At 35.4% G+C, this 25715-nt stretch overlaps 1 protein-coding gene, 1 non-coding gene and 1 pseudogene across 13 annotated transcripts in view; 2 read left to right on the top strand and 1 right to left on the bottom strand.

Moving 5' to 3' along the window:
- Positions 1-369: 369 nt before the first annotated feature.
- On the bottom strand, positions 370-443 carry TRNAM-CAU (transfer RNA methionine (anticodon CAU)). The gene has a single exon. It is a non-coding gene; the product is annotated as a tRNA-Met (tRNA).
- An 11965-nt stretch (positions 444-12408) lies between these two features.
- LOC117029059 (ferritin light chain-like) lies at positions 12409-12934 on the top strand (annotated as a pseudogene).
- A 6966-nt stretch (positions 12935-19900) lies between these two features.
- Positions 19901-25715, top strand: part of MYBPC1 (myosin binding protein C1) — an 83730-nt gene continuing 77915 nt past the window's right edge. For 6 of the 12 annotated variants that reach the window (XM_033117837.1, XM_033117835.1, XM_033117832.1 and 3 more), the window contains exon 1: positions 19913-20059. In XM_033117837.1, the coding sequence (XP_032973728.1) occupies positions 20035-20059 (25 nt within the window). In that variant the 5' untranslated portion in view covers positions 19913-20034. Of the gene's footprint in view, positions 20060-25715 lie in introns of all 12 variants that reach the window. The other 6 variants (XM_033117843.1, XM_033117842.1, XM_033117838.1 and 3 more) reach the window with 2 other exon arrangements.

The raw sequence follows: 25715 nt of genomic DNA, 5'->3' as shown, positions 1-25715 counted from the left end.
TGAGATTTTGCAAGAATGGTGATCATATCACCCGGCCCTTTACTCAGAAGGCCATGTGTGCCACTCTGCTCAGCATGTATTTATCCCATCAGCCAAGTTATTGTGCTGAGTGGAGCATTAAAGAAATCTGATCGTTTCCTTGGTTTCTGTTTTGGGAGATGCTGGAGTTTTATCCATGGTGACAGTATGAAAACAATATTTCAATTAGGTTAACAAAGAGATGAGAGGGTAAAACTGCCAACATTTTGTTTTAAATTACCTCAAGATGTAGCATAGGAAATGAAAAAGACATTCTTTAAAACTGGGCAGTTTCTTTCTTTTTTTTTTTTAAGTTTACTTATTTTTTTCTAAGGAGGGCACAGCTCACAGTGGCCCATGTGGGGATCGAACCGGCAACCTTGGTATTATGAGCGCCACACTCTAACCAACTGAGCTAATGAGCCACCCCCAAAACTGGGCAGTTTCTAGAGTTACAGTCATGTGACATGGAAAAACAGCACATAAAATATATGTGTATAGACATATATTTTAAACTGACACTAAAAGGAAGGAAATAACATTGAACACTTGGGTAATGGAATTTCAGGTGCTTTATTTTTTCTTTCGTAGATCATGTGGGATTTTTTTCCCTCTGTTTCTATAGCTTTTCCTTATATTTTCTGTATCTATACACAATCTTTGGTATTTTCATGCAAGTGTTGTTGTTTTTTTTTTGTAGAATAAATTCCTAGAAAAGGAAGTGTATATATAAACCAAAGTTTTTTAAAAGGATATAAACCATTTTTTTATTTTAAAAATATATAAAATTTAAATAATAAAATATTACATAACCAAGTTTGCAATTTTTTAAATTTTCCTTTAAAACTTATTTGTGTTGGCTTCCTTTTATCCTGGTTATAAATAGTACGTGGTATAAAAGAATGAAAACTGTTACTACTTGAATGAATAATCTTCCATATTATTTTTATTACTTACAAAACAGGATCATATTATAAGACGGTTCTGCAACTTGCTTTTATCCTCTGACATATCTCAACCATATTGCTCCACATCAATATGCATAAGTCTACTTTCTTTTTGATGGTGGTAAGCTTCTTTGTATGTGCAATTTCATTGTGTAGTAAATATGAAGGTTGGACAATTAAGTTAGCTAACTCATCCTAGAAAAAGTGCTACATACCTCATTGCTGAATATCACTACGGTCACATTTGAAGTACTCCCCTTGAAAAGCTATGCACCGACAACAGTGCCTAGTCCACCCTTCAAAGCAATTTTGGAACTCTTTTTCTGGAATGACCATCAGAGCTGTCGTCGTATTACCCTTGATGTCCTGAATGTCATCAAAATGTCTTCCTTTCAATATTTCCTTTATCTTCGAGTAAAGAAAGAAGTCATCAGGGGCCAGATCAAGTGAATAGGGAGGGTGTTCCAATACAGTTATTAGTTTACTGGCTAAAAACTCCCTCACAGACAGTGCCATGTGAGCTGGTGCACTGTCATGATGCAAGAGCCATTAATTGTTGGCGAAAAGTTCAGGTCGTCTAACTTTTTCATGCAGCCTTTTCAGCACTTCCAAATAGTAAACTTGGTTAACTGTTTGTCCAGTTGTTACAAATTCATATGGAATAATCCCTTTGACATCAAAAAAAAGGTTAGCAATATCACTGTCGCAAGTTCGAAACTTAATTGTCAGACCTTGTGTGTGTGTGTGTGTGTGTGTGTGTGTGTGTGTGTGTGTGTGTATTTAATCAGACTCCCCTTACTGGAACTTGCCTCATTTTCTTAGTAATTGCAAACAATGCAACGCTAAACATCCTTTTACATAATCTTTACCATCTTATGCATAGAGTTTTACAAATGGAAATCTAAGTTTGCCAGTCAGGCTGGGGAATGGGTTAGACAGCCTTTCCAGCTTATCATGACCACAGGATAATGATTTGTGTGTCCTCCAACCAGCTCCTGCGACCTCATTGTCTGAAAATACACTAAGTTTTGTTGGAAAAATGGAAAAGTCGTGACTTTTTTTCAGTTTCTTCACCAGTAGATGGCACCTAGTCTTCCTTTATGTTGACTAAAATGCCCTCTGACTGCAATGCATTCCCAGCATGTCACTGAGCCTGCACTAACCAAGCAATGATCACATCACGTACAAATGCTCCTGTCTCATTCCGCTTATCCCATGTTTGTATTGTTCTGGTTCCAGGACTCTGAGACTTTAAGCCAGAGGCTCTAACTTGAGCAGGAAGAGTTTATTTTGGGATGAAGAATCTTCCCCCATAGGAGGGCCTCTCAACCAGTGTCTCTATTTCTCTGTCTTTAGAAACTGGGACATTCTGGAGGGGAAAACTTTTTCTAAATCTGCAGAATTGCCTCTCTTCTCTCAGAAAATATCAGACTCATGTGTTGCTCAAATTTACTCGGTTTATACAGGGGAACATGGAGTTACAGGGATGCTAAGGACACATTTTGAGAGTGATTTCAGTCAATTACGCCTAGGAAAATGACCCTATAAATCTCCTTAAGTATGTAGAGTTGATAGGATAAATATATATAAAGTATCTATTTCATCAACCCTATAAATATACATGTTTAAAATGGCCATGGAGGAAGGAAGGAACAGTAAACTACGATTTTTAAAAATGTGATGACATGTCATTTTGTTTTATGTCAGTGACAGTTTTTTTAAAAATATATATCAGAAAAGCTCAATGTATGAGTTTAATATTTTACTTTCCTTAAAAAACATTTTGATCAAAGGGAATGTAATTTTTTTCTAAAAAAAAACAAACAAACAAACAAAAAGCTTTAGTATGACCTTGAATAAACCTTCAAGAGAAATATGGGAGAGAACTGGAAATTCATGATTTGCCTTTTTCTATAAAAATGGAAATGCCATGACAGAGCTCTTGCCTCTCTTAAAGAACAATTCTAGCACATGATTTTGTCAGACTAGATAAGAACGATGAGCTTTTGGGTTTGGTAGAAAAGGAAAAAAAATGACAAAAAGTATTATATTAGGCCAATTCCGCCATGTAGCACTGTGAAAATTCCACATTGGGGTCCCTGGGGATAATTTAATAGTATGATATACAGGGTTTGCTTATCATCACCACAGCCTGCAAAAGTATAGTCCTTAAAGAGTATCCAGATTTTCTTTTTCCCCTCCTCCCCTTTCCCTTTCAAACTCAGAGAGAGAACGTAAAGTGAGGGTCTTTTTTAATAGAATATTTCATAAACAATTAGGTGACATGGATGGACCAGTAAAATACAAAAATATCTTGGTTTGGTTCTAAGCTAGCTGGATACATCATTAGTTTGACCCCCTCCCCCTGAATAACACGATATTGACATGGGGGGGGGGTAAGTGGTAAATTTTCAACTTAAAAAAATTCTTAAGTATAGAATTGTTTGCTTCCATATTTACGCAAACCCCATTGTTTTTAACTATAACATTGTACTTTTAGATCTTTTTGTCCAGCCTAAGCCTGATATAGCCCTAAAATTCCACCTTAGCTTAAGATTTTAAAGGAAAGATAAACAATCATTTTAGTAGGAAATGGCCAAGAAAAGTGACTTATAAACAGAATATAACCCTTTATACTCAGTTCAGTATTAAGCTTTTTAAAAATAATCACAAAACTGTTCACTACAGGATTCCTTTTATATCAGGTTTCTTGGTGTATTTAGTGACAGTTATTAGAGCATTAGCTACTTGACAAGCTGAAGTGTTGATGAGCAACCACAAGTGAAAGACTAGGGCTTGTGTGATTATAAAGGTAATGGGTGAGATGATGTCCTATAAGAATAGTTAGAGCAGCCTTTCAAAAATACCTCTCCTTAACATAATGTCCTCGAGGTCCATCCATGTTGTCACAAATGACAGGATGTCCTTCTTTCTCATGAGATAAGTTAGAAAAAGACAAATACTGTCTGATGGCACTTATGTGTACAATCTAAAAAAAGCCAAATTTGTAAAAACCGAGAATAAAATGGTGGTTACCATAGGTCAGGAGGTGGGAAGATAGGAAAGACATGAATGGTACAAACTTGCAGCGAGTAGTATAATAAATAAGCCCTAGAGTGTTAATGCACCAGAATACACGTAGTGAATATAGACAACAAAACTGCATTATAAACACCAAACTTGCTAAGAGACTAGGTCCTAATTATTTTAACCACTGAAAAGAAATGATAATTCCATGACATGATGGAGGTGCTAATTATTGCAACAAAGAAAATCATGTTATAATATATAATTGTATCAAATCAACATGTAAATTTACACAATGCTATAGGTCAAACATCTTTCGATTTAAAAAAAGAAAAAATAATAATACCTCCATTGTATAAAATAAGCTACGCTTATAGGAATTGTTCCTCTGAACCAGTCAATGACAGCCACTCAGTCCTTAAAAACCTGACTGTTAAGATCTACAGTTACAACTCTGGATGTACATTTAACCAGGTGGGGGAACTTTAATTAAAAACATATTGATGCTTGAGCGCCATCCCACCCATCCCAATGAAATCTAAATGTGGGCTTGGGCAAGGCAATGAAAGGCCCTGCATGGGTTGCTGGGTTTTTGTTTTCAAAGTCCCCAGGAGATTCTGACGTGCAGCAGGTTGGCCAATCATCTGTTTAAATCTAAAAGAAAATTTCCATTTCATATTCTCAGAGCAACTTCCAAGTATCTGGTTAGATTTTGAAGTTTTTTTCCCCCTTCCTCAGAAAGGGCTAACTGGGCTATGCTAATGATATAACCAAGACAGTTGGGGAGAGAAGAGAATCTGACTTATGTAAAGGACCAAAGATACCCGCAGAAATTATTTAAAGAAAGCAAACTTTTCTTGCTGAGGGTGCTTTATGGCTACTATTTATGGTGCTGTGCTTACCCATGTCTTTTTCTTCTTTCAGAGCCAGATTCCTAAGAAAGGATGAAGCTGAACAGTTGGCTTCCTCCTGTATTTGCCCTTCCCCCCTTAGTGAGCCCTAATGACGATTCGAGGCTGTGCAACTTTCAAATGAAGGGCATTTGTGGTCAAATGGAGTCTTCCTAGTTTAGATAAATGGGATAGCATCTTATCATTCTTCCCAACTTCTCTGAAACTTGTTTTTTTCATCTGTGAAGTGCTGATGATAATTTTCAGGGCTATTACAAGAATTACATGGAAAATTGTATACAGAATGTAAGGATAAAATGGAATAATGTATGCAAAATGCTCAGCATCGTGTTTGACTCAGGCTTAGTACTCAAGAAATAATAGATATTATTATCTTAATTTTCTTTATCCACCTCCACTTAACTGACTGGCAAAATTAACCACCTCTCTTTACTCCCTCTAAAACAAACATACTGACTGCTGCCCTTAGCACCCTGAAATACTCTTAAGTACACAGGCTTACTTCTCCTACCAGTTGAGTTATAGCCTGATCAAGAGTATTGTTTGTTCCCAAACCTGTTTATGCCAGTAAGACTTGTAATTGAAATTTAATTAAATATTAAGTAAACAGATAAAATATGAATGTGGAGAGTTGTTTCTATAAACACTAAGCTGAATGCCTAAATAAATTCAAATTGCAAAAAAATAGTCAAAGTAGGTGTGGTGAAACAACTAACTAAAGACTTAGAAAATGGTAAAAAGCTAGAAAAATTCTAGGTACATTTTGATTTTTAAATGATTTTAAGTTTTGGCTATGCATTTGATAGACAAAGAATGGAAATCATATGATGTCATTTATGTAATACCAGTAAGAATATAATCAGCATATCTAATAAGGAAAAAGCCTTGGTCTTACATCAAAATATCAATGACTCAATATACATTAAAATATTAGTACACATGATTTTTTAAAATTATCAGATTTGTTGATTAACCTACGATTTTACCATGTTGGATAAAGGGGTTTTAACTAAACTTTTATTTTCCGAATTTTTCACATTAGGAGAATGGGGGAAAGGGTGATTTTTTTGTTTCCTCAAGGTAGCCTCTTTCCAGTTATAATTAGAGTGAGATAGATAAGACGTTTTTTTCTCCTGTTTTTTTTTAATAACCAAAAATTTTAAACATAAGAATATTTTAATGAATCTTCATTCTATAGGTATTTTAATCCATCCTCGAGGTTTAACAGCTGTCAACTGATGGCTAATCATTTTGATTAGTTTCTTGCTATTCTGTATTATTTTGAAGCAGAGCATATCCTGTCAAGTCGATTTTTTCCATAGCTACAATACTTTATTTTATTGTTTCCAATTAGAAAATGTTATTGAAGTATAATATGCATATGGAAAAGTTCATATAGCTATACAATTCATTTTCACAAACCCAATATATTGGTATAAGCAGCATCTAAATTGAGAAGCAGAATATTACGACTTTTAACCACATAGGATAGCTTTGCCTATTTTGTTCTTCATAAGATGGAAGTATATAGTATGTTCTCTCTGTGTCTAGCAGCTTTTGTTTTAGCATTAGGTGTGTGAGATTCATCCATATCATTTATTCTCATTGCTACCTAATGTTCCCTTGTGGGAATATACCACAATTTGTCCATTGTGGTATACTGATGAACAATTGGATTGTTTCCAGTTTTCTGGTATTACAAACACTGCTGTTACTTATCTTATCAAGTGCATAAGAATACATTTCTGTTAGATATTATACCTAGGAGTGGAATTGCTGGGTCAATTTCAGCTTTTGTAAACATTGCCAAGCATATTTCCAAGTTGGTTGTCCTAGTATCTAAATGGCACACCACTCTAATAGGCCAGATTTTATAAATTTGAAATATTTGGTTTTCTTTTAAAATATTTTACTGCCAAATATTAATATGACTCTGGGTGGTGAACACACAATGTGATAGATAGATGATGTATTACAGAATTGTTTACCTGAAACCTGTGCAATTTTGCTAACCATTGTCACCCCAATCAATTTTAATTAAAAAAAATAATATATATATATATATATATATATATATATATATATATATATATATATATATATTAATACCATGGTTTTGATTCTCTGAAACTTTTCTACACTTAGTTCTAAATCTTCCCAGTTTTTCAAAAAAAAAGTCACACTCACTTAATGAAGATGATTACACTGGTAGTGAACTGAGGTTGTCCTTTTGCAATCAAGACAGATTCTATTCCAGTTAATGGTGGTCATTTCAGACCAGAGATTTGGTCCAGATTTGATCCCTCGGGCTCCAATATTTAGTTGTTCTTCTCCCAACTCCACTGGCAACCTGAGCTCCTTCTTCTCGTCACTGTGTTTTGGGTTTTGAAACTTGGAAGGAGGTTGTCCTCTAACTTGCATGACCCCGTTTTCTAGCCATTGTCAAGTGTCCACAACTCAGAACCACGCTGATCACTTGCTTTCATTTCATGTTTCTTCAGCGCTTAAGATATGCGCATAGGTTTCTCGTATCTAAAGACTTTTGGTTGTAACAGCGTTTTAAAATACATAAATGTTTTTTCCCACTTAACTCATACGGCTTTGAACCTGACGAAGTTCTAAAATATGAAAATGTTTCTCTATTTTGCTTGATGGAAACTAAGGATAATATGTTTCAGGAATGTTTTAAAGGATACTTAATGACTTTATCTGATTTGTCCTAACTCATGAAATCATTCTATTGATACATATCTCAAAATTAAGCAATAAGACTTTACTTGTGGATCTTTCCTTCATAATCAATAGATATGCATTTTGAAAGTCCACTACAGACTTTGTTCATTGATGCCTGCGTTTTCCTCACTTAACCCAAAGGTGATTCAAAGTCTTTAAAGTAGTGTTGCAGGTGGCACTATGGAGATCTGTGGACAGAGCGTATAGAGCAGGGGTGTCAAAACTGCGGCCCGCGGGCCAAGTGCGGTCCGCAATCCATTGTTAATTGGCTTGTAGCAAATTCCAAAAATATATTTAGTTTACTTACATAAACCAGGTGAGGCAATACGTACTTCACCTCGAGTGAGTGGCCCGGCTGTTTGTGTATTTTACCCCATATGGCCCTTGGTAAAAAACATTGAAAAAAGTTTGGACACCCCTACTATAGAGGAAGCCATTTTGTGGTCCTCTTTGTCATGCTAAAAGGGCAACCAACAACTCAGGGTTGGAAGAGTGTTTTCCAAGGAAAGATATTCACCTAAATTTAATAGAGGAAGTAGAGTGTAATTGTTAAGACCATGGATTCTGGCAAACACTTGCTTTCCAATACTGGGTCCACCTTTTTACCAACTGTGAGCTTTGGAAAATTATTTAACCTCCTTGTACCTCAGTTTCTTCATCTCTTAAGATAAGGGATAACAATGGTAGCCATCTCATAGCATTTTATAGAAATTAAATGAGATAATACATGTAAAATGCTTAGGAGGATGCCCAGGACACTGTGTTCACTAAATGATGGTGGTGACCTCCCTGAATTTTCTGGGAGACAATTGTGGGTGAAGCACACCTTCAACCAGGGAGGCAAAATGAGGGCATTACAGGACAGTAGCAACAGTCAGGGCAGCTGAGCAGGACCAGCGTCTTTTAAACAAAGGCACAGGGAAGAAAATAAATCTGAGCCCCAGAATCCCATCTCAGAGGCCCTGGCGCTGCAAATAGCAGCTGCAGCTGCAGACCCAGGGCTGGCCTTTACATGTCCAGTGTGAAAAGACTCACGGTGACAAACTGATCTTGTCCAGCACACCCACACAGAGTCAGCAATCACACATAGGAGTAAACGCTGAATAGTAAGCAGTCATTTTTTTGTACAGGATAGCAGACTGGCTCATAATACAGACAATATGGGAAATAGGGTTTGGTAAATTTTGTATACTGATTAGGTGTTCTTAGATGTACTATAGATGATTCTGGATTATTTAGCTTTCAATAATAAACCCTTCCATCTGTAGAACACTTAACATGTCCAGACGCTATGCCAAGGACTTCACATGTGTTGTAAGCTGATTTAACCTTCCCATGTCTCTATGGGGAAAATACAATTCTTGTCTTAATCTTGGTCTTGAAACGGGGTCTGCAAAACATGAGGAAACTGAGGCTCAGAAGGTTAAATAATTTACCCAAATTATGAGATTCTAAGTACAGAGCCAAACTATAAATTCAATTATATCTGACACCAGCGTCTCATCTGTTAAACACTTTGCTCTGCTGCCTTGAAATTACAATGATATCTTACTCTTAAACTATTTCATGTGCTTATTTCCTATTACCTCATATAGTCCCCTATAGGGAGGGGCAGGATGACACACCTGTTTGTTTTGTATCTCCACGCTTTCATACATAGTCAAAGCTGAATAGATACTTATTGATAATTTCAAGCAATGTGAGGATGGAATAGGAGAACCACAGGAATTGGTCAGATCCCTGTGACATAACCTTAAAGTCACTTAAAAAAAAATACTCGCCTCTCAACCCATACACACTTATTTTTTTCAGCCACAAATTACTAAGAGCTTGCTGCATCCTGTAAAGGTGATTAAGACGAGATCCTGCTTCAAGAATACTACAGTCTAGACTAAGCATTGCAAATTCAAATGGCCACCTGGGCTAGGCAGTTAACATAAATGACCGAAGCGGCCTGAGAAACAAACTGAGGTGGCCCTTATTGAGCTCCAGCTTATTGTTTCTACCCGGACCCAGTATTTTTAAAAGAAGCCAGAAATTCATATTTCAAGTGGTTTTTATATTTTTTATATGAAACAATTTGTGGGCTAAGCAAAATTAATTTGCAATCTGGATGTAGCTCACAGATTGAGATCTTTAATTTAAACAATATGACACATAAATAAGAACAATAGGAGGTAGACTGTTTTTACTATATAAAGAGTGTTATAAAGTATTCAGTGAACTTAGAGATCATTTCCAGCTGGAACATGAGAGAAGACTTTGTGGAGGAAGTCATCTTTGAGTTTATCCTTCCAAAACGGATCAGCTTTGGAGCTACCATGATGGAAAGTAAAGCTGCTTCAACTGAAGGAAATGGCAGAAACGAAGACCTGCAGACAGGAAATGGTGGGTCAAAGTCAGGTACTTCTAAGTTACACTGTGCTTTTTGTTTCGTTTTTTAATTTCTTACTGAAAATGTTGTACATGTAATATACATTCGTCAGAATTAGGAAAATTTTTGTGGTATTCCAATAAGCATATAAGCACAGAGTAGAAGACACGGAGACTGGAAATTGTTAGGTCCATTGATCAAAAGAGATTTTAAGGCAAAGGAACTCTCGCTGCTTATAGCCTACTGCATGGTGTGATAGGACATGAAGCTTAAAAGAACATCTGAGTCTTGGAAGAGATCCAGCAAAGGCACCAGGACTAATTTGGGAGATGAAGGGTATGTCTTATGAGGAGAGGCTTAGAGGGCTTAACATGCTTCAGCTTTAAAATAAGGTGGGTGAGCAGAGTTCTATTGATAGACTGCAAGGCTTCCAGTACGAACTTGTACTTGCTGTGAGAGAAAATTCAAAGTCACATTAAGGAATGTCAAGAAGGCGAGTTCCTTTCTTTTTCATTTTAAGAATGATGAGTCCAGGAACATTTTGTGCAAGAAAGTTTTTGTTTTTTTTAATAGAATGGATTTCCATAGACTATTTAGAGGAATGTCTTCAATTTTATCACCATCCATTCCCTGAACTGCTAAATTTAAAGATCAATTATTCATAATATCAATGTATAATATGGCAGCTGCAAGTGCACATAGAACAAACTTCACACACACACACACACAGAGAGAGAGAGAGAGAGAGAGAGAGAGAGAGAGAGAGCGCACCAAAATTTACTTAGTCTAAAATTTTATAAATTTACCAAACTTTCACTACCATCACCATCTAGTCCTTCTTATTTCACATACTGTGAGGCAATTTATGGCTGGGGGAACTGGTAGACCTAAGAATGTAAGTGATAATGTGGGGTCAGACTTCAAATTTTAAATTACTCGATAACTTGCTTTCTTTTGCATTTTGACTAATTTCATTTTGGATCCTGGACCTCTGCTTTTCACGGCTTAGTTAAAACGCAACATATGCATAAGAAAAAAACTGGAAGGAAATATAACAATTTAAGCAATTGTTATCATCCTTCAATGATTAAATTTTTAATATTCAATATACATGGTAGGTTTAGAAGTGAAACTCAAGATCAAGGTCAGAGAGGGGTTCTGGGAGTCATGCACACAGTAATAGCTGAGAATCTGAGAGGGGATTAGCTCACCAAGAGAGAGAATGTACACAGAGAGCAGAGAGCCAGGAGAAGAATCTTGGGGCAAGTCTCCCCCACTTCTGCCAAGGCCCATGCAAAGGAGGAGAGGGAAAGCAGAGGGAGAGGCAGGGTCTGTCCACTACCACTTAGACCCATTGGTCCCTTCCTCCTGATCATTGTCCTCTTCTGAAACTGGTCATCTAAACAAGGCCCTTAAACTATTTTGTTCACAAACATTTTTGGTATGGACTGAATTGTATCCCCCCAAATTCATATGTTGAGTCCTACCCTCTAATATGAAAGTATTTAGAGATGGGGCCTTTGGAAGGTAATTAGATTTAGAAGAGGTCATGAGGCTGAGATCCTCATGATGGGTTCTTATAAGAGGCACTAGAGAGCTTTTTCTCTGTCTCTCTCTGCCAGATGATGACACAATGAGAAAACTGCCATCTGCAAACCAAGAAGATAGCTCTTAACCAGAACCCGACCAGTCTGGTAGTTTGATCTCAGATTTTCAGCATCTAGAGCTGTGAGAAATAAATTTCTTTTGTTTAAGACACCCTGTTCATGGTATTTTGTTATGGTAGCCTGAGCTGATGAATGCATCTTCAAAAAAAATTCTGGATAATCTTTACACATTTTCAAACTGTTTTTTAACATTTTCTGTCATAAACTTAAATAGTTGCAAAGAATGTCATTTCCAGCCTTCTGTAAAAGTTGGCATCAAAAACAAAAATAAAACTAACCTCATTATTTTAAATATTTCCGATGGAATAAAAATATCATAGTGACATGATACCCACCACAATACATTAAAGACATAAATAAGCTCTTTATCCTCTTAAAAATTTAACATTATTCCCTTTCTCCCTAAGTAAATATTTTTATTCTACTTGCCCCACAGGGTTCTAGTCCCATTTAATGTAATTCCTTGACTTTAATTTTTTTTTTTTTAATTTTTCATCTTATATTTCTCTGCCTCAAAGATATACAAATAGTGCTCTCAGCAGTCCCCCGGATCTGTCTCTTGCTTCCACGGTGTTTGGATGGAACAGACCCAAGGACTCTCCTTCTTCCAGCCTCCGACCACCCTCCAACCTTTTTTCCAGTCTCAACCTTTGGAACCAACTCAGCTATCCTCGGCCTCCAAAACCAGCCAACACCATTTTTTGAGCTTAACTCCTCATTGCCAAGCAACCATGAGCTCCCAAGTTCATCAGAATTATTCCATCAACGTGGAGGCCACCATCACCCACCTGGTCAACCTGCATCTGCAGGCCTCCTACACCTACCTCTCTCTGGGCTTCTACTTCGACCACGACAATGTGGCTCTGGAGGGCGTGTGCCACTTCTTCCACAAGTTTGCCGAGGAGAAGGGCGAGGGTGCCCAGCATCTCTTGAAGGTGCAAAACCAACATGGCGGCTGCACCCTCTTCCAGGACCTGCAGAAGCCTTCCCAAGATGAGTGGGGCAAAACTCAGGATGCCATGGAAGCCGCCATGGTCGTAGAAAAGAACCTGAACCAGCCCTTTTGGATCTACATGCCTTGGGTTCTGCTGCACAGGCCCACATCTCTGTGACTTCCGTGAGAACCACTTCCTGGACGAAAAGGTGAAACTCATCAAGAAAATGAGAGACCAGCTGACTAACCTCCGCAGGCTGGCTGGCCCCCAGGCCAGGCTTGACAAGTCTCTCTTCGAGAGGCTCACCCTCAAGCACAACTAGGAGCCTTTGGAGCCGAGAGGCTTTTGAGGGGCCCCTCTGCATCCCCCAGGTGTTGGACTTCTGCCTGAGCCTCTTCCTGCAACAACTAGACAACCTTCTAACCACCCTGGAGCCCTCTCCCTGTAACAACTAGACAACCTTCTAACCACCCTGGAGCCCTCTCTCATGCCGTGGGTCAAATTGAAACAATAAAGCTTTTCGCAGCAAAAAGAATAAAAAAAGGTATATAAATAGAAATTTTAAAAACATTTTTTTTATAACCACAAGGCTTTGCAGTGTGTTAAAAGTATATCTGGAATTAAGTTGTTGGTACAAATATACTTTTACACAATTGATTTAATTGAACATAAAATATATTACCAACTGATAAGTAATTAAGCACAAAATAATACTTTATTAAAAATGTATCTGTTAGGTGAAAAATGCTTTTTTCCCAATTAGTGTATTTATTTATGGTTGAGTATTATTTATTGTAAGAAAGAAAGAGTTCAGTATAAATATCAGACAGAATATTCTAGCCACAAATGTCACATATTGTATGATTTCATATATATGAAATGTCCAGAATAGGTAAATCCACAGAGACAGGAAACATATTGGTCACTAGGGGTGGGCAGAGCAGTAACTAGTTAATGAGTACCAGGATTCCTTTTAGTGTGATGAAAATGTTTTGGCATTAGATAGAAGTGGTGATTATACAATCTCTGAATTTACTAAATGCCACTGGATTGTTCACTTTAAAATGGTTAATTTTAGGTGATGTAAATTTCACATCACTAAAAATTAATTAAAAAAAGAAAACAATAACAAGAAAATCTTAATTTCATAGAAATTAAGAAATCCCTTTTAAATAACTCCTGAATCAATGAGCAAATTAAAACCAAAACTGAAAATTATTCAAAAATTAGTAAAAATACCGGTACATTAAGTTAAAAACTTATGTGATACAGCTATAGTCCCAGGCTGAAAATAAACTCTAAATTAAATCCTCCACATAGAAAAGGAAAAACAACAACAGATTTGACCTAAAGAAGTTACGAGAAGAAAAGAAAATAAAACTACAAACTGGTTCTTTCAAAGCACCAATAAAAGTAGTTATACTCTGCAAAAACATATTAAGGGAAAGAGAGAAAATAAAAATTTTGTTAGAACTGAAAATGAGGCATAAAAATCACAAACATAGCAAACACTACAAATTAAAATAAAACCCTTTTCTGCATTCTTTGGTTGGTACAGAGAACATTATTGCTTGTATTTTGAATATTCTTACTAAATCTAGAAGAAATAATTTTCTAAGTTAATTTAAAAAGAAGTGTAAATACTGAGCATCTCAATTTAAAGAAGAAATTGGAAGCATTTGTAAAGATTTACTATTTAAAAATGGATCGGACCAGATGGTTTTATAACCAAGTGTTACCTATCTTCAAAGAACACATTTTCCTATGTTACTCAAACTATATTAAATATTAGAAAAAGATGCAAGTATCTATAACCAATTTTATGATGGTAACATAACTTACATGATAAAGATAGCACAGACAAGAATTTATAGAATAATTTCACCAACATATAAATGCAAAAATATCTAAAATAAAATATTAGCAAATCCAAAATTTTATCAATAAAATAATACACCACAATGAAACAGGATTATTGCTAGGAAGGCAAGGATTGTCCAACATTTGGCAATTTTTCAAAATACTGTAACATTTTTATAAACAAATCAAAGAAGAAAAACAAATAATCACAAATAAATTCAATCAGTAATGGCTATTGATAAAATTCAATAGCCATTATTAATAAACAAATAAGTATAAATAAAAGGAAACAACCTAAAATGATAGGCTATTTATTGCAAATTAATAACAAATATCATATTAAATTTTAAATGCTAGATCCATTTCTACGAAAATCAAGAACAAGAGAAGAAGACCTACTCTCCACACTATTATCACATTATATTTGGGCTTCTAGCTAATGTAATAATAAAATAAAATTAATTCAATAAATATTGGAAATAAAAAGACAAGATTATCATTTTTGCATAGCATGTAATTATATAATTACATAGTAAGTAAATCCTAGTGACCTTAAAAATCCTATTTGAACTAAAAAGTAATTTCAATGGCTGGATACAAAATAATTATAAAAATAACTTCATAGCTTTTCTTCATACTCTCAATAGCCAGTAAGAAATGGAAATGGAAGAAATTCCATTTAAAATTGTAACAAAAACTATAAAATGCATAGACATAAATTTAACATGTATGGTATAGAATTTTAATAGGAAAAATTATAAAGTTTTATTAATAACTATAAAATGATATCTGACTTGGGATACATACAATATTTCTAGGTGAGAAGGATTAATATTCAGATGACAATGATTCATGAATTAATATATAACAACTTTATACTATTTTGATTAGAGTATCTTTTATGTTGGAAGAAGGTGACAGGAACTGGCAAAATGAATTTAAAGTTTATAAGGAAGAACATAAATGGAGAATTGCAAAGAAAATTTTGAAAAATTAGACCACAGAGGAGATCTTGCCTTATCAGATACTAAAACTTAATGTAAAGCTAATGAATGCAAATAGGAAGACATTGGCTAAAGAATAAATACATTGATGAGTAAAAAATGAACACTGCGTCTATAAATAGATTCTAGTTTACATGGGAATGTAACATAAACTCTAGTTTACATTTCAAATCAGTGGTAAAATAACAGTGAAATGGTGCTGGCATGACTCCCTGTTAAGCTGGGGAGTGGCGGGGGGGTGGAGAATAAACAAATTTAGACACCTTAATTCACACAATAAACATATTTAAGGATTTTAAAGTATTTGAAAAAAATTTATGAGAGTATTTGAATAACACTGGGTGAAGAGACTTTTCTAAAGTAAGAAAATCCAGAAGCCATAGAAGAAAAGGTGACAGATTTGAATAAATTTTAAAAATGTAGTTATTTTATAGCAAAAAAATCATAAAAGCAAAATGCAAAAGAAAGAGAGAAAAAATTATTTGAAATATATACAGAGCTAATATCACTAATAAAAAGTAAAGTATTTGAATAAAGCAACTCAGAGAAAAAAATGACAAGTCACCAAAAAACATGAAATATTGCTTAACCTTTGGAAAAATGGAAACTCAAATAATGAGCTATCATTTCTAACCCATTAAGTTCACAACTTTTTGTTTTTTTTTTTAATTATAACATCTAGGGTATGAGAAAACAAGTAATCTTATATGTTGCTGGTTGACCTGTTGAATAGGCAAACTTTTGGGAACATAATCTAGCAAAAATCTATTTAGATTTAAACCAGGTACGTATACCAGAAAGCTCAATTTTAACAATCTAGCCTACTAATTTAAAAATATCTGTATATATCTATATATATCTAATTTTAAAATGTCTGTAAGGTTATAATGTATTATATTTATTACAGTGTTAATTGTGGTGAGAAAACACTGAAAACAACCATTCTACCCATTAAAAGGAAAGCAATTAAGACTATACGGCACACATCCCTACCATGAACAATTATTATTCATCTGTTAAAAAGATGTGTGTGTGTGTGTGTGTGTGTGTGTGTGTGTATAGAAAGAGAGAGAGAGAGCAATGTTGACTAAAGTGTCCATTTGTATACATTATTTTGGCACCCCCAGTATATGTATTAACATGGAGGGATGTCTATGACATGTTAAATAGAAAAATCAAGTTAAAGATTAATGTAAATAAAAATAGATGAAGAACTCCCTACATATGAGTACGTGTATATATGAGCACAGAAGAAATTTAGACCCTAATTCACACCTTGGAATAAGGAAACATTGGAGAGAGAATGAGGTTTATTATTTATACTTTTCTGCATTCTTTGGTTGGTACAGAGAACATTATTGCTTTTATTTTGAAAGATGTGGCAGAGATTGATATCTACCAATCCAACACCATTCTCCTCATTCTCTTATTTAGTAACAGAAGCCTATTGCCACTGAGAACGAAAGACTACATTTTTCAGTTCCGTTTATAGCCAGATATGGCCATGTAATCAAGTTCAGTGGAATGTACTAGATGTTTTGTATGGGACTTCAAAGAAGTCTTTCTAAAATGGAGAAAGTGAGTCCTTTTTAAAAACATTTTTCTGCTGCTGGGAATGTGGATGTAATGATTTGAGTGCTAGCAGCCATTTTCGACCATGAAGTTACCTGGAGGAAGGTAGGGCAGAAAGAAAGAGCCTAGATTTCTGATGATACTGCAGAGCCACTATAATGACTCCAAACTGGTTACTTTTGGACTTCCTTTATGTGAACAAGAAATACTTCTGCCTTGATTTAACTATTGTTATTTTGTGGGTTCGTGCAATATTCAGCCAAATCTAATCCTAAATGACGCAAAGGGGAAAAAAACCAATAAAGCATTTAACAAAAGAAAAAAGAGTCATGTTGACCATTTTCCCCACTGCCTGAGAGTGATATTGAGGATAAAGAATCTGTCAAATATATGGTGATGGAAGGAGAACTGACTCTGGGTGGTGAACACACAGTGTGATTTATAGATGATGTAACACAGAATTGTACACCTGAAATCTATGTAACTTTACTAACAGTTGTCACCCCAATAAACTTTAATTTAAAATAAAATAAAATAAAATAAAAATAAATAAATAAAAAAGAATCTGCAACCTTCTAGATCTGATATAGGGATTATGTGTTCCTAAAACAAAACAATCCTAGGAAAATTACATGTCTACTTATTATTTTAATTTAAAATTTTGAGTTAACCATCTAACACACTCTACAATCATATATCATAGAATTTGTTCAGACTTTGGATTCTTCCAATTAGGTTTTGTCTTTTTACAATCAAGTCTTTTATTATCAAATAGTTCCCCAGGTCATAAAATATTTTCTCCATGGGCTGCAATATTTCCTGGCACTTATTCACTTCAGTAAAATGACCAGTGTATTAAAAATCCAACAGAGTTTCTGCAGAAGCCAGTGATGGCATGGCCCCTCTTTTGTGGCATGTGTGAAATCTGCCCATCACTAGAAACATTCTTCTGCAATGTGACACTTTGTCCCTCTGTCAATTTCATATGTGGTGTTCAGTGTGCTGAGAATGCTGAGGGGGAAATGATTCTTTTTTAGGGAGCACCAGTATCAAATCACAAAGTTAAACCTAGAAGGGGCATCAGAGGCCATTTTGTTAAACCTCTCAATTTATACAAAAGGAAACTGAGGCTCAGAAAGGCCACTTGTCTTTCTTAGACTAACTCAGCTCTGTGATGATCCAAAAACAGAACCCAAGGGTCTGACTTCAGATTCTAGTTTCTTTACTTTGTCTCTCCTATTGATTCTCTCATGGTAGATGCAGAAAAAATAAAAAAAGTTTGTTTTTCATTCTTTCAAAGCACATCTAGCTTTGTATTACAGAATATGTTGTTTTCTGGCTGATGTTCAACATCTAAGAGCCAAGAAGTATTTTAAAAAGCAAAGCAATGGGATCGTGGCCCCATGTGGTGGAGAAAAGGCTTGCTTTGTAGACAGATGTTCATGAACCTCCTTGACTGTCTCTCCTCCCCCTCCCCCCACATAGCTAAAGCGTGATGCTATTGAGTTCTAAGTTGAGTTTCCATCTTTATATGAAAAGTTAGCTTGGCACAGAGTTTGGTAGAGCTAAGTGTGACCAGCTGTGCTCTCAGCCACAAGGGAAATTAAACGAGACAGTGTGGCTGGTTCAGTACAAATCAATCAAAGTCTCTTGAGAATGATCTTGAAAACACATATCAATGAAGGCACTCAAGGAGTCGTCTTTTCGCATAAACTAATTTTGGTCCCAGTCTCTGAGGTATCTCATCCATGTGGACAAAGAAAGTAAGGTGTCTTTTTTAGTTTGACCACTTGGTAGTTCATAGTTCTCCATCAGTGCCATGAGAGTTTTGGGAGAAAGTGGTCCAATATGATACAGTCTGCCAATATCTTAAATTAGATTTGTTGTCTGCCATCTTGAAACAAAACAATGGCTACTGGTCTAACTTTCTTTGCCCATCCCCCATAGACTTTTAAGTGTATAAGTCAGTGGTTTTTAACATACTCACAAAGTTGTACAACCATCACCACTATCTAATTCCAGAATATTTCCATCATTCACCCCAAAAGAAACTCCATATTCATTAGCAGTCACTTGCAATTCCATCTCCTCCCAGCTCCGGTAACTAGTAATCGACTATCTGAATTTATGGATTTGTTTATCCTGGGCATTTCATATAAATGTAATTGTACAATATGTAGTATTTTGTGTTGGGTTTCTTTCACTTAGTATAATGTACTCAAGCTTCATTCATGTTGTAGCACGTATCATTACTTCATTCTTTTATATGCCATGTGAATTTTTAAAGGTTGTTCCTTGAGAAAAGGTAAAGTCTAAATGTTCCTTAATAGAAACGTTTGCTATTCTTAGAAGAGAAAATGAGAGAAGATAGTCAACATGGAAATTTGGCTTTTCAAATTGATATTAATATATTAATAAAAATAAGATAAATTTAAATCCAATAATTAAGAGCTCACAAAAATAAGAAACTAATGAGAGCATAAAATTATCATCTTGATAACAGAGATTTCCCTTTATATCTTAATAAAAATTAATGTATATGCTGAATTAGCATACTACAATTTTTAAATTTAGTTTAATTTTCTGTCATCTGGCAAAATTTTGCACGCTTCAGTCGACACATGCCTCCATTAGACAGGAAAAAAAAAGGGTAAGAAGGAGCATGCGGCTGCAGCTGAATTTAGAAAGTTAGAGGTGTTCTCATCAGCCACATGAGATGGACAGGAGATTCCTTCCAGTAGGCGAGAGAGCAGAGTGCAGACAACAGATGTGGGAAAGGTCCTCATAGCTGTCAAGTTCCAGCATCCTTGGGCTAAAGAAGGGGCGGTGCCAACATGATTGATGTTCAGAGGCAGTACAAAAGCATTGGATTTCTCCCCAACTGCTTGTCACACTGACCTGCACCATCTCTCAACTGCTCGGGGGTTTCTGTCAACTAGTACTGGAGGGGAGCAAACTCTTTGGTGAATAACCTTTTATTGTGGTCATGCCAGAACCCACTAAGAAAGAGGGTAAGACTCATCCATAAATCTTTTTGTTGTAATTTTAATACAGTGTGCTTATTTTGGTATTTATTTTCAAACAAATATCCAGTTTCTTAAATAGACTATATAATAATAGAATTACTGTGACTTCAGGAAAAGATTCCAGAGAGTAAAAAGATCAGAAGAAAAATATAAGAAAGTACAACCAATTGAAAAATATCTGACAATGATAGTTTATGAAGGGATATTGACTAAAATTTTTAATTATGATTTTATCATTCGATTGTAGTAAGGGATCCTGAAAGTGTAATTTAAGGATGTTAATTGCTCGTGGTGAGCAGGTTGCGTTTTCAAGTGTATTTTCTAAGTTTCAATCACAAACTTCTCACCCTGTATTTGCAGTTTGTGGAGTGTTAGTAGCTTGGAATGCTTTCTTACATGGTTTATAAATTTGATCAAAATTTCCAAAAAGAATTTGTGGTATTGTTTCCAGATTTGCTATTTTTTTCATGGAAAGACATTTAGAATATACAGATGTAGGCTTTTTTTTTTTTTTTTTTTTGCTTTTATCAGTGCCTTTGGAGCTTTATTACATTATTAAATTCTTGCATGGAAAGAAAATCAAACACCTGGGTAAAAGAGAATAACTTTGAGTATCATTGATGGATTATGTTCTTTAATGAGTATTATTGTAGATAATTTCATAATATGTCGCCTTTAAAAAAATAATTAAACTGAAAATATGAAAACATTCTTCATTAGAAGAAACATTTCTTCTTTCTATTAAAAAAATCAAGATTTTAAAACTACTAATTAACATAAATAAATTGGAGTTAGAAGTTACTAAAATGACTAATGAAAAACATAAATTAATAGTACAAGTACATTTAGTTTAATTTTTAATGGAAACATCTATTAACATACATATTAGTCTTCCTGAGTGCTTATTGAATCTTTATTTTTCACTTCTGCAAATAAAAGCCAAAGAAAAAGATTAGCAGGGAACAAAAGAATAGTATTTTGTTTTTTCATTTTTAATTCTTAATACTACTTTTAGCCATTAGTTTGAAGAACCTTAAAAAGATGCTAGATGTTGAACTGAAAGTTGAAATACTAACCAAATTATCAAAAGTCTTTGAAATATATTTTCTTTATGTAATTAAGTAACCAGTGTTGACAGGCTGTGGTGATCAGTTTACAGGTTGGCTTTACTTAGTAGTGGAGGGCATTGATGGATGAAGTCTTCCACCCGAAATAACCACACCAAATGCATGCATTAATATGGGAACTTAATCCTGACTATCAGGCAGTGAGTCCAACCCCTGCTAAAGTGTCTTATTTGTAATGCAAATGATTTACATGTGTATTAAGTGTCCTTTTTATTTGATCTGTCACTTGACTAGCCTCTTCAAGGCTTATTTGGATGAAATGCATTCTATGTTTCCTGACTGAGGACAGAATATTGTTTTAATTATCCTGCATTTAGGGGATGAATTTGCATGTGTTATTTTAAAGCCCACTTGAAAATGACAAGAAAGCTGAAAAACTAATAAAGATGACAGACCGTAGAACCTATAGAGCTAATTAAATTACTCTGATTGCTACATGCATAAAGTTTTCCTTTATCTGAGTCTGACAACTCCATCTGATACATTCTACTTTTAAAGACAATGACATTTTTGAGCTACAAAGAGGAAAACATATCTTTAACTTCAGCTCCTGCCATCCCCCCAAAATATTTTTTAAATAAATTAACACAGATACCAAAGTCCTCATGATATTCTCTTGCTATAAAAGCACTGTTGATGTGATATTCTGTGTAGGAGTTCCCCCACCCAGGACAGTAATTTTATACGCACAGATTCTTTGGTCGGTTTAAATTTGGGTGGTGGGGAGTGGAGATAAAAAGAGTGTTACTGATATATTTAAAATCCTTTGAGGAAGTACAGGGATTTTTTGTTTGTTTGTTTTCCTTGCCAGCAGAACTGATTCTTAAGGACACTGCTCCTTGAAGAGTTTTCCTGGTGAAATCACTGCTTTTTAATATTGCTAACATCAGAAGAGGAAGGACTATGGCAATTTTAGGAACTGTTCTGGTCCTTGCACCTTCTCCTCACTGATTTCATTTTTTACTGGGGTTGGTTTTGTGCCATATAAACATCCCTCTGAAAGACAGCTTCAAGAATAAAACTTGCCACCAAACCATTTCTTCTGTCATTTTAAAGTATCCCCAGAAGCATTCCCAAGTGACAGTTTCTTCCCGCCCCTATAGGTTTTTTTAACATCTCTTCCCCAGGGGAGAGAAGCATGCCTAGGAAGGACATGCTACGAATGTTCTTGCTATGAATCTTGATAGAATACATGGGCTGATTTGGCCCTCTTAGGATCCAGGAGGACCTGGCAACTCTTTGAATGAGGTTGAGTTTTCAGCACCTGAAGTTGCAAATGATGTATCTTTCAACTGTCTCTCAACCTCCAGTGGCCTAATTGTGGGAACTTCATGTTGGGTCGTGGGAGAGCTGGTCCTTCTCAGGAGGAGGAAGGACAGATGTAATTTTGGGCCTCAAGGAGGAACTCTTAATGGAAGTAATTAGTCAATGATCCTTATTTAGACCCTGGAAAGTATTCTGGATGACTCTGTAACCCCTTTTGGAGGAAGAAAGCATTATTTCTAAGGAACAACCACTTCTCAATACTCTCCTCTCCACCTTTGTTCATTGTGTATTTATTCCTTAGTGAACTATATTATTTGTACTATCAGTTCTAGATAAGAGACCTGTCTTGCACTTTGAATGCATGCAGAACTTGAAGCCTAATAACGTTAAGTTATTCTATTCTAATAGTGAGAGAGGAAGTGGAAAAAAAGCTTGAGATTTGTGGGAATCTACCAGAATGCTTTGGATACATTTATTTATGTTATCCGTGATTGAATACTTACCAGAGGCTAGTTGCTGGGATTTTAAAGATATATTCAACAGGGTCTCTGTTCCATAAGCTCTCACAGTTAATTGCCCGGGTCCTATGGTATAAAAAAAAAATAAAAAAATAAAAATAAATAAAAATTTAAAAATCACCTTTCACTGGAAACTTCTCTTTTCCTGTCAAAAAGCAATTTTATCAACATGAAATTAGAAAATTCCAATAGACTTTCTTTGGTGGTAGCATCTCTAATAGTTTAAAAATACTATGAATTACTCTTAAACCCATAAAAATGATTCCTAGAATTTTATCTCTGTAGTTTCTGATAATTAAAACCATAGCGACTGGTTCTCTAATATACTTAGACAATTGTTAACTGTCAAAATCTACAGGACCTAGAAAAATTCTCTTCTAAAACACCAAGTTGAGGCCTCAATACAAATTTCACTTTGTCTGATATATCAGGCTCTTTCATATTTTATGCACTTAACTTGCAGGAAAAAGGCAAAGGTCTTCCTTGGTGCTTGTGTACCATTCAAAAAACCTTGGGAAATCACTGCCGTTTCCTCATCTTCCATGTGAAATCTCTTCCTAAAAACTCAAACATACGGTAAAACATGACTTCATTTATGACCATAATTTTAAGAGGCCATTCTGATAACTCCCGGAATCAAAGGCATGACATTGTTGCTACAGATTCTTTTGCTATATTAGCATGCAATATCTATCTATCTAATCTATCTCAGCCTTTTTTCAGTAGAAATAGGTGGGAACATGGTAATGGAGAATAACTTTTTTTCAGTCCACAACAGCGTTTCCTTTGCTATATCTTTCTTTCTTGGTCCCTAGAGATTTCATCACATTTTCAAGTTCTGCTGAGCCCCAAACCTAGTATCTGAAAGAAGAGCAGCGTTCATTACCTCTTGCCCATTTCTCAGCATGGCTCAAGGCTTAATCATCGTCAGAAAAGGAACCCTGGTGATGGAAAACCTCCCTCTCAAATTTACTCCTTGACCTTCAGCTTCTACCTGCATGAGACTTGATGACCTATTCCAGACACCAAAATAAATTTGCCTTTAGCAAAGTCATCTTAAATGCAAAATAGTACCTTTCCCTCAACTGGGGAAAAAGTTAATTTGCAGGAAGTAAGGGAAAGAATGGTCGAAGAGGGGGGATGTTATTCTATCAAGAGCAACTATTTTCCTCCTATTTTGAATGGTTCATTTAGGCCAAGTTAAAGATTTGGATGAGGAATAAAGAAGTTGTATGAATGAATGCCACAATATTTTTTTTTCCCCCTGAAAAAACTTCTCTATGCTGTGCTGGAGATGTGTGGTGTATAGATTTGAGCTGTCTGTTTCTTGTAAGAAGAAATACTCCAGGGCCAATGCACACTAGAGAGACTTAATACTTGGCAAAATCATCTTTTTCAGTAGCCTGATTTTATGACTGTCCGGACCGCACCTGTTTTGGAAGATAAATAAAGGACTGGCCAATTCTTTCCTCTCAAGCGCCCTAAATATATCGCTTTAAAAAAATGTTTTGAAAAACAAATTGTATCCTTGCTTCTCATTCAGTAAATCAGAACTCTCTCTAGACCTCTCAAACAGCAGCGAAGACAGGGAGTGAAAAGTTCCTGAAATGAACAAAGATAGAGGTTAGTCTCCCTGGCTGGGCTGAGGGACCCAAGAGAAAGGGAAAAGTGCAGTACTTGTAATCCTTTGTTCTCTCTGTGGCCCACTTGATTTTGGCCATGAGACGTGGCCTTGAAACATTTTATTTTAGGCTCCTTATGGACACATAATTCACAGAGTTTTCTTATTTATAGCAATTTTAAAGTCCCTGGATCTGACGTGGATGTTGGAATACACTACCCAGGCTAAAGTCGCTTAAAAAAAAACACTGGACAGCAAAATAAATAAATAAATGGTCACTTAAAAAACTTGCACGAATAAGAAACAATGTTTTTGCAATACTACTGTAAACAAATAAATCCTTTTTAAAGTTTTGGACAGTTGCTGAAAGAGGCTGCTACGAAAGGAAATAAGGGCGATTGTTTTTACAGCCCTAGAGAGAATTTTTGTTATTTTTTGCTTAAATTCCTTATGATTGTTTTATTTAAAACTTATATGTAAGCTCTTTATGGACACACAGAGAAGAATTTTTATTATTGTTAATAATTACTATTTTTATCTGCACTCTTCCTTAATTAGTCTGTGAAACTTGTATTCAGAGACACAAAATACTCTTGGCAGTCAGTGACTTCTGTGGTAATTCTAGACCACATCTCTAGACATACTTGAGCGTGTTAGATAATAAAGAACAGAATTAAAACTCTAGCAATCAAAAATAAGCAGAAAACTTTTAATTTCCTGTGTGTAGCTGAGGCGATTTGGATGGCCATGCCTTGTTTCTTTGCTTTTATTCCATATCAGTTTGCGATGGGAACAGATGTCTTTTCTGCATGAGTCTATAGTCGGTTCAGAGTATTTGGCCCTGTGGAAACTCAATAAGTACACAGAGAGGTAGTTACTGAATTATAGTGTCCTGTGTTAGGGTCATCATGAAGTAGCTATTTGTCATTCAAAAGGGGTTTCCAAGAGGGGTTTCCCTCTTGAAGGGGTTTGCATTCAAGAGGGGTTGAAAGCATAATGATTAAGGAATATGAAAGTGAAAAAGAAGAGGCTTTATTGCTTCATTTCCTGCATGTATGCAAATTGTCTCATTACCAGAGAGAACTGGGCTTCTGTACCCAGAGCTTTGT

Source organism: Rhinolophus ferrumequinum, chromosome 10 (assembly GCF_004115265.2).
Source record: "Rhinolophus ferrumequinum isolate MPI-CBG mRhiFer1 chromosome 10, mRhiFer1_v1.p, whole genome shotgun sequence".
Classification (NCBI taxonomy): domain Eukaryota; kingdom Metazoa; phylum Chordata; class Mammalia; order Chiroptera; family Rhinolophidae; genus Rhinolophus; species Rhinolophus ferrumequinum.
The sequence above is the reverse complement of the archived record's forward strand: the minus strand, read 5'-3'. Positions and strand labels throughout refer to the sequence as shown.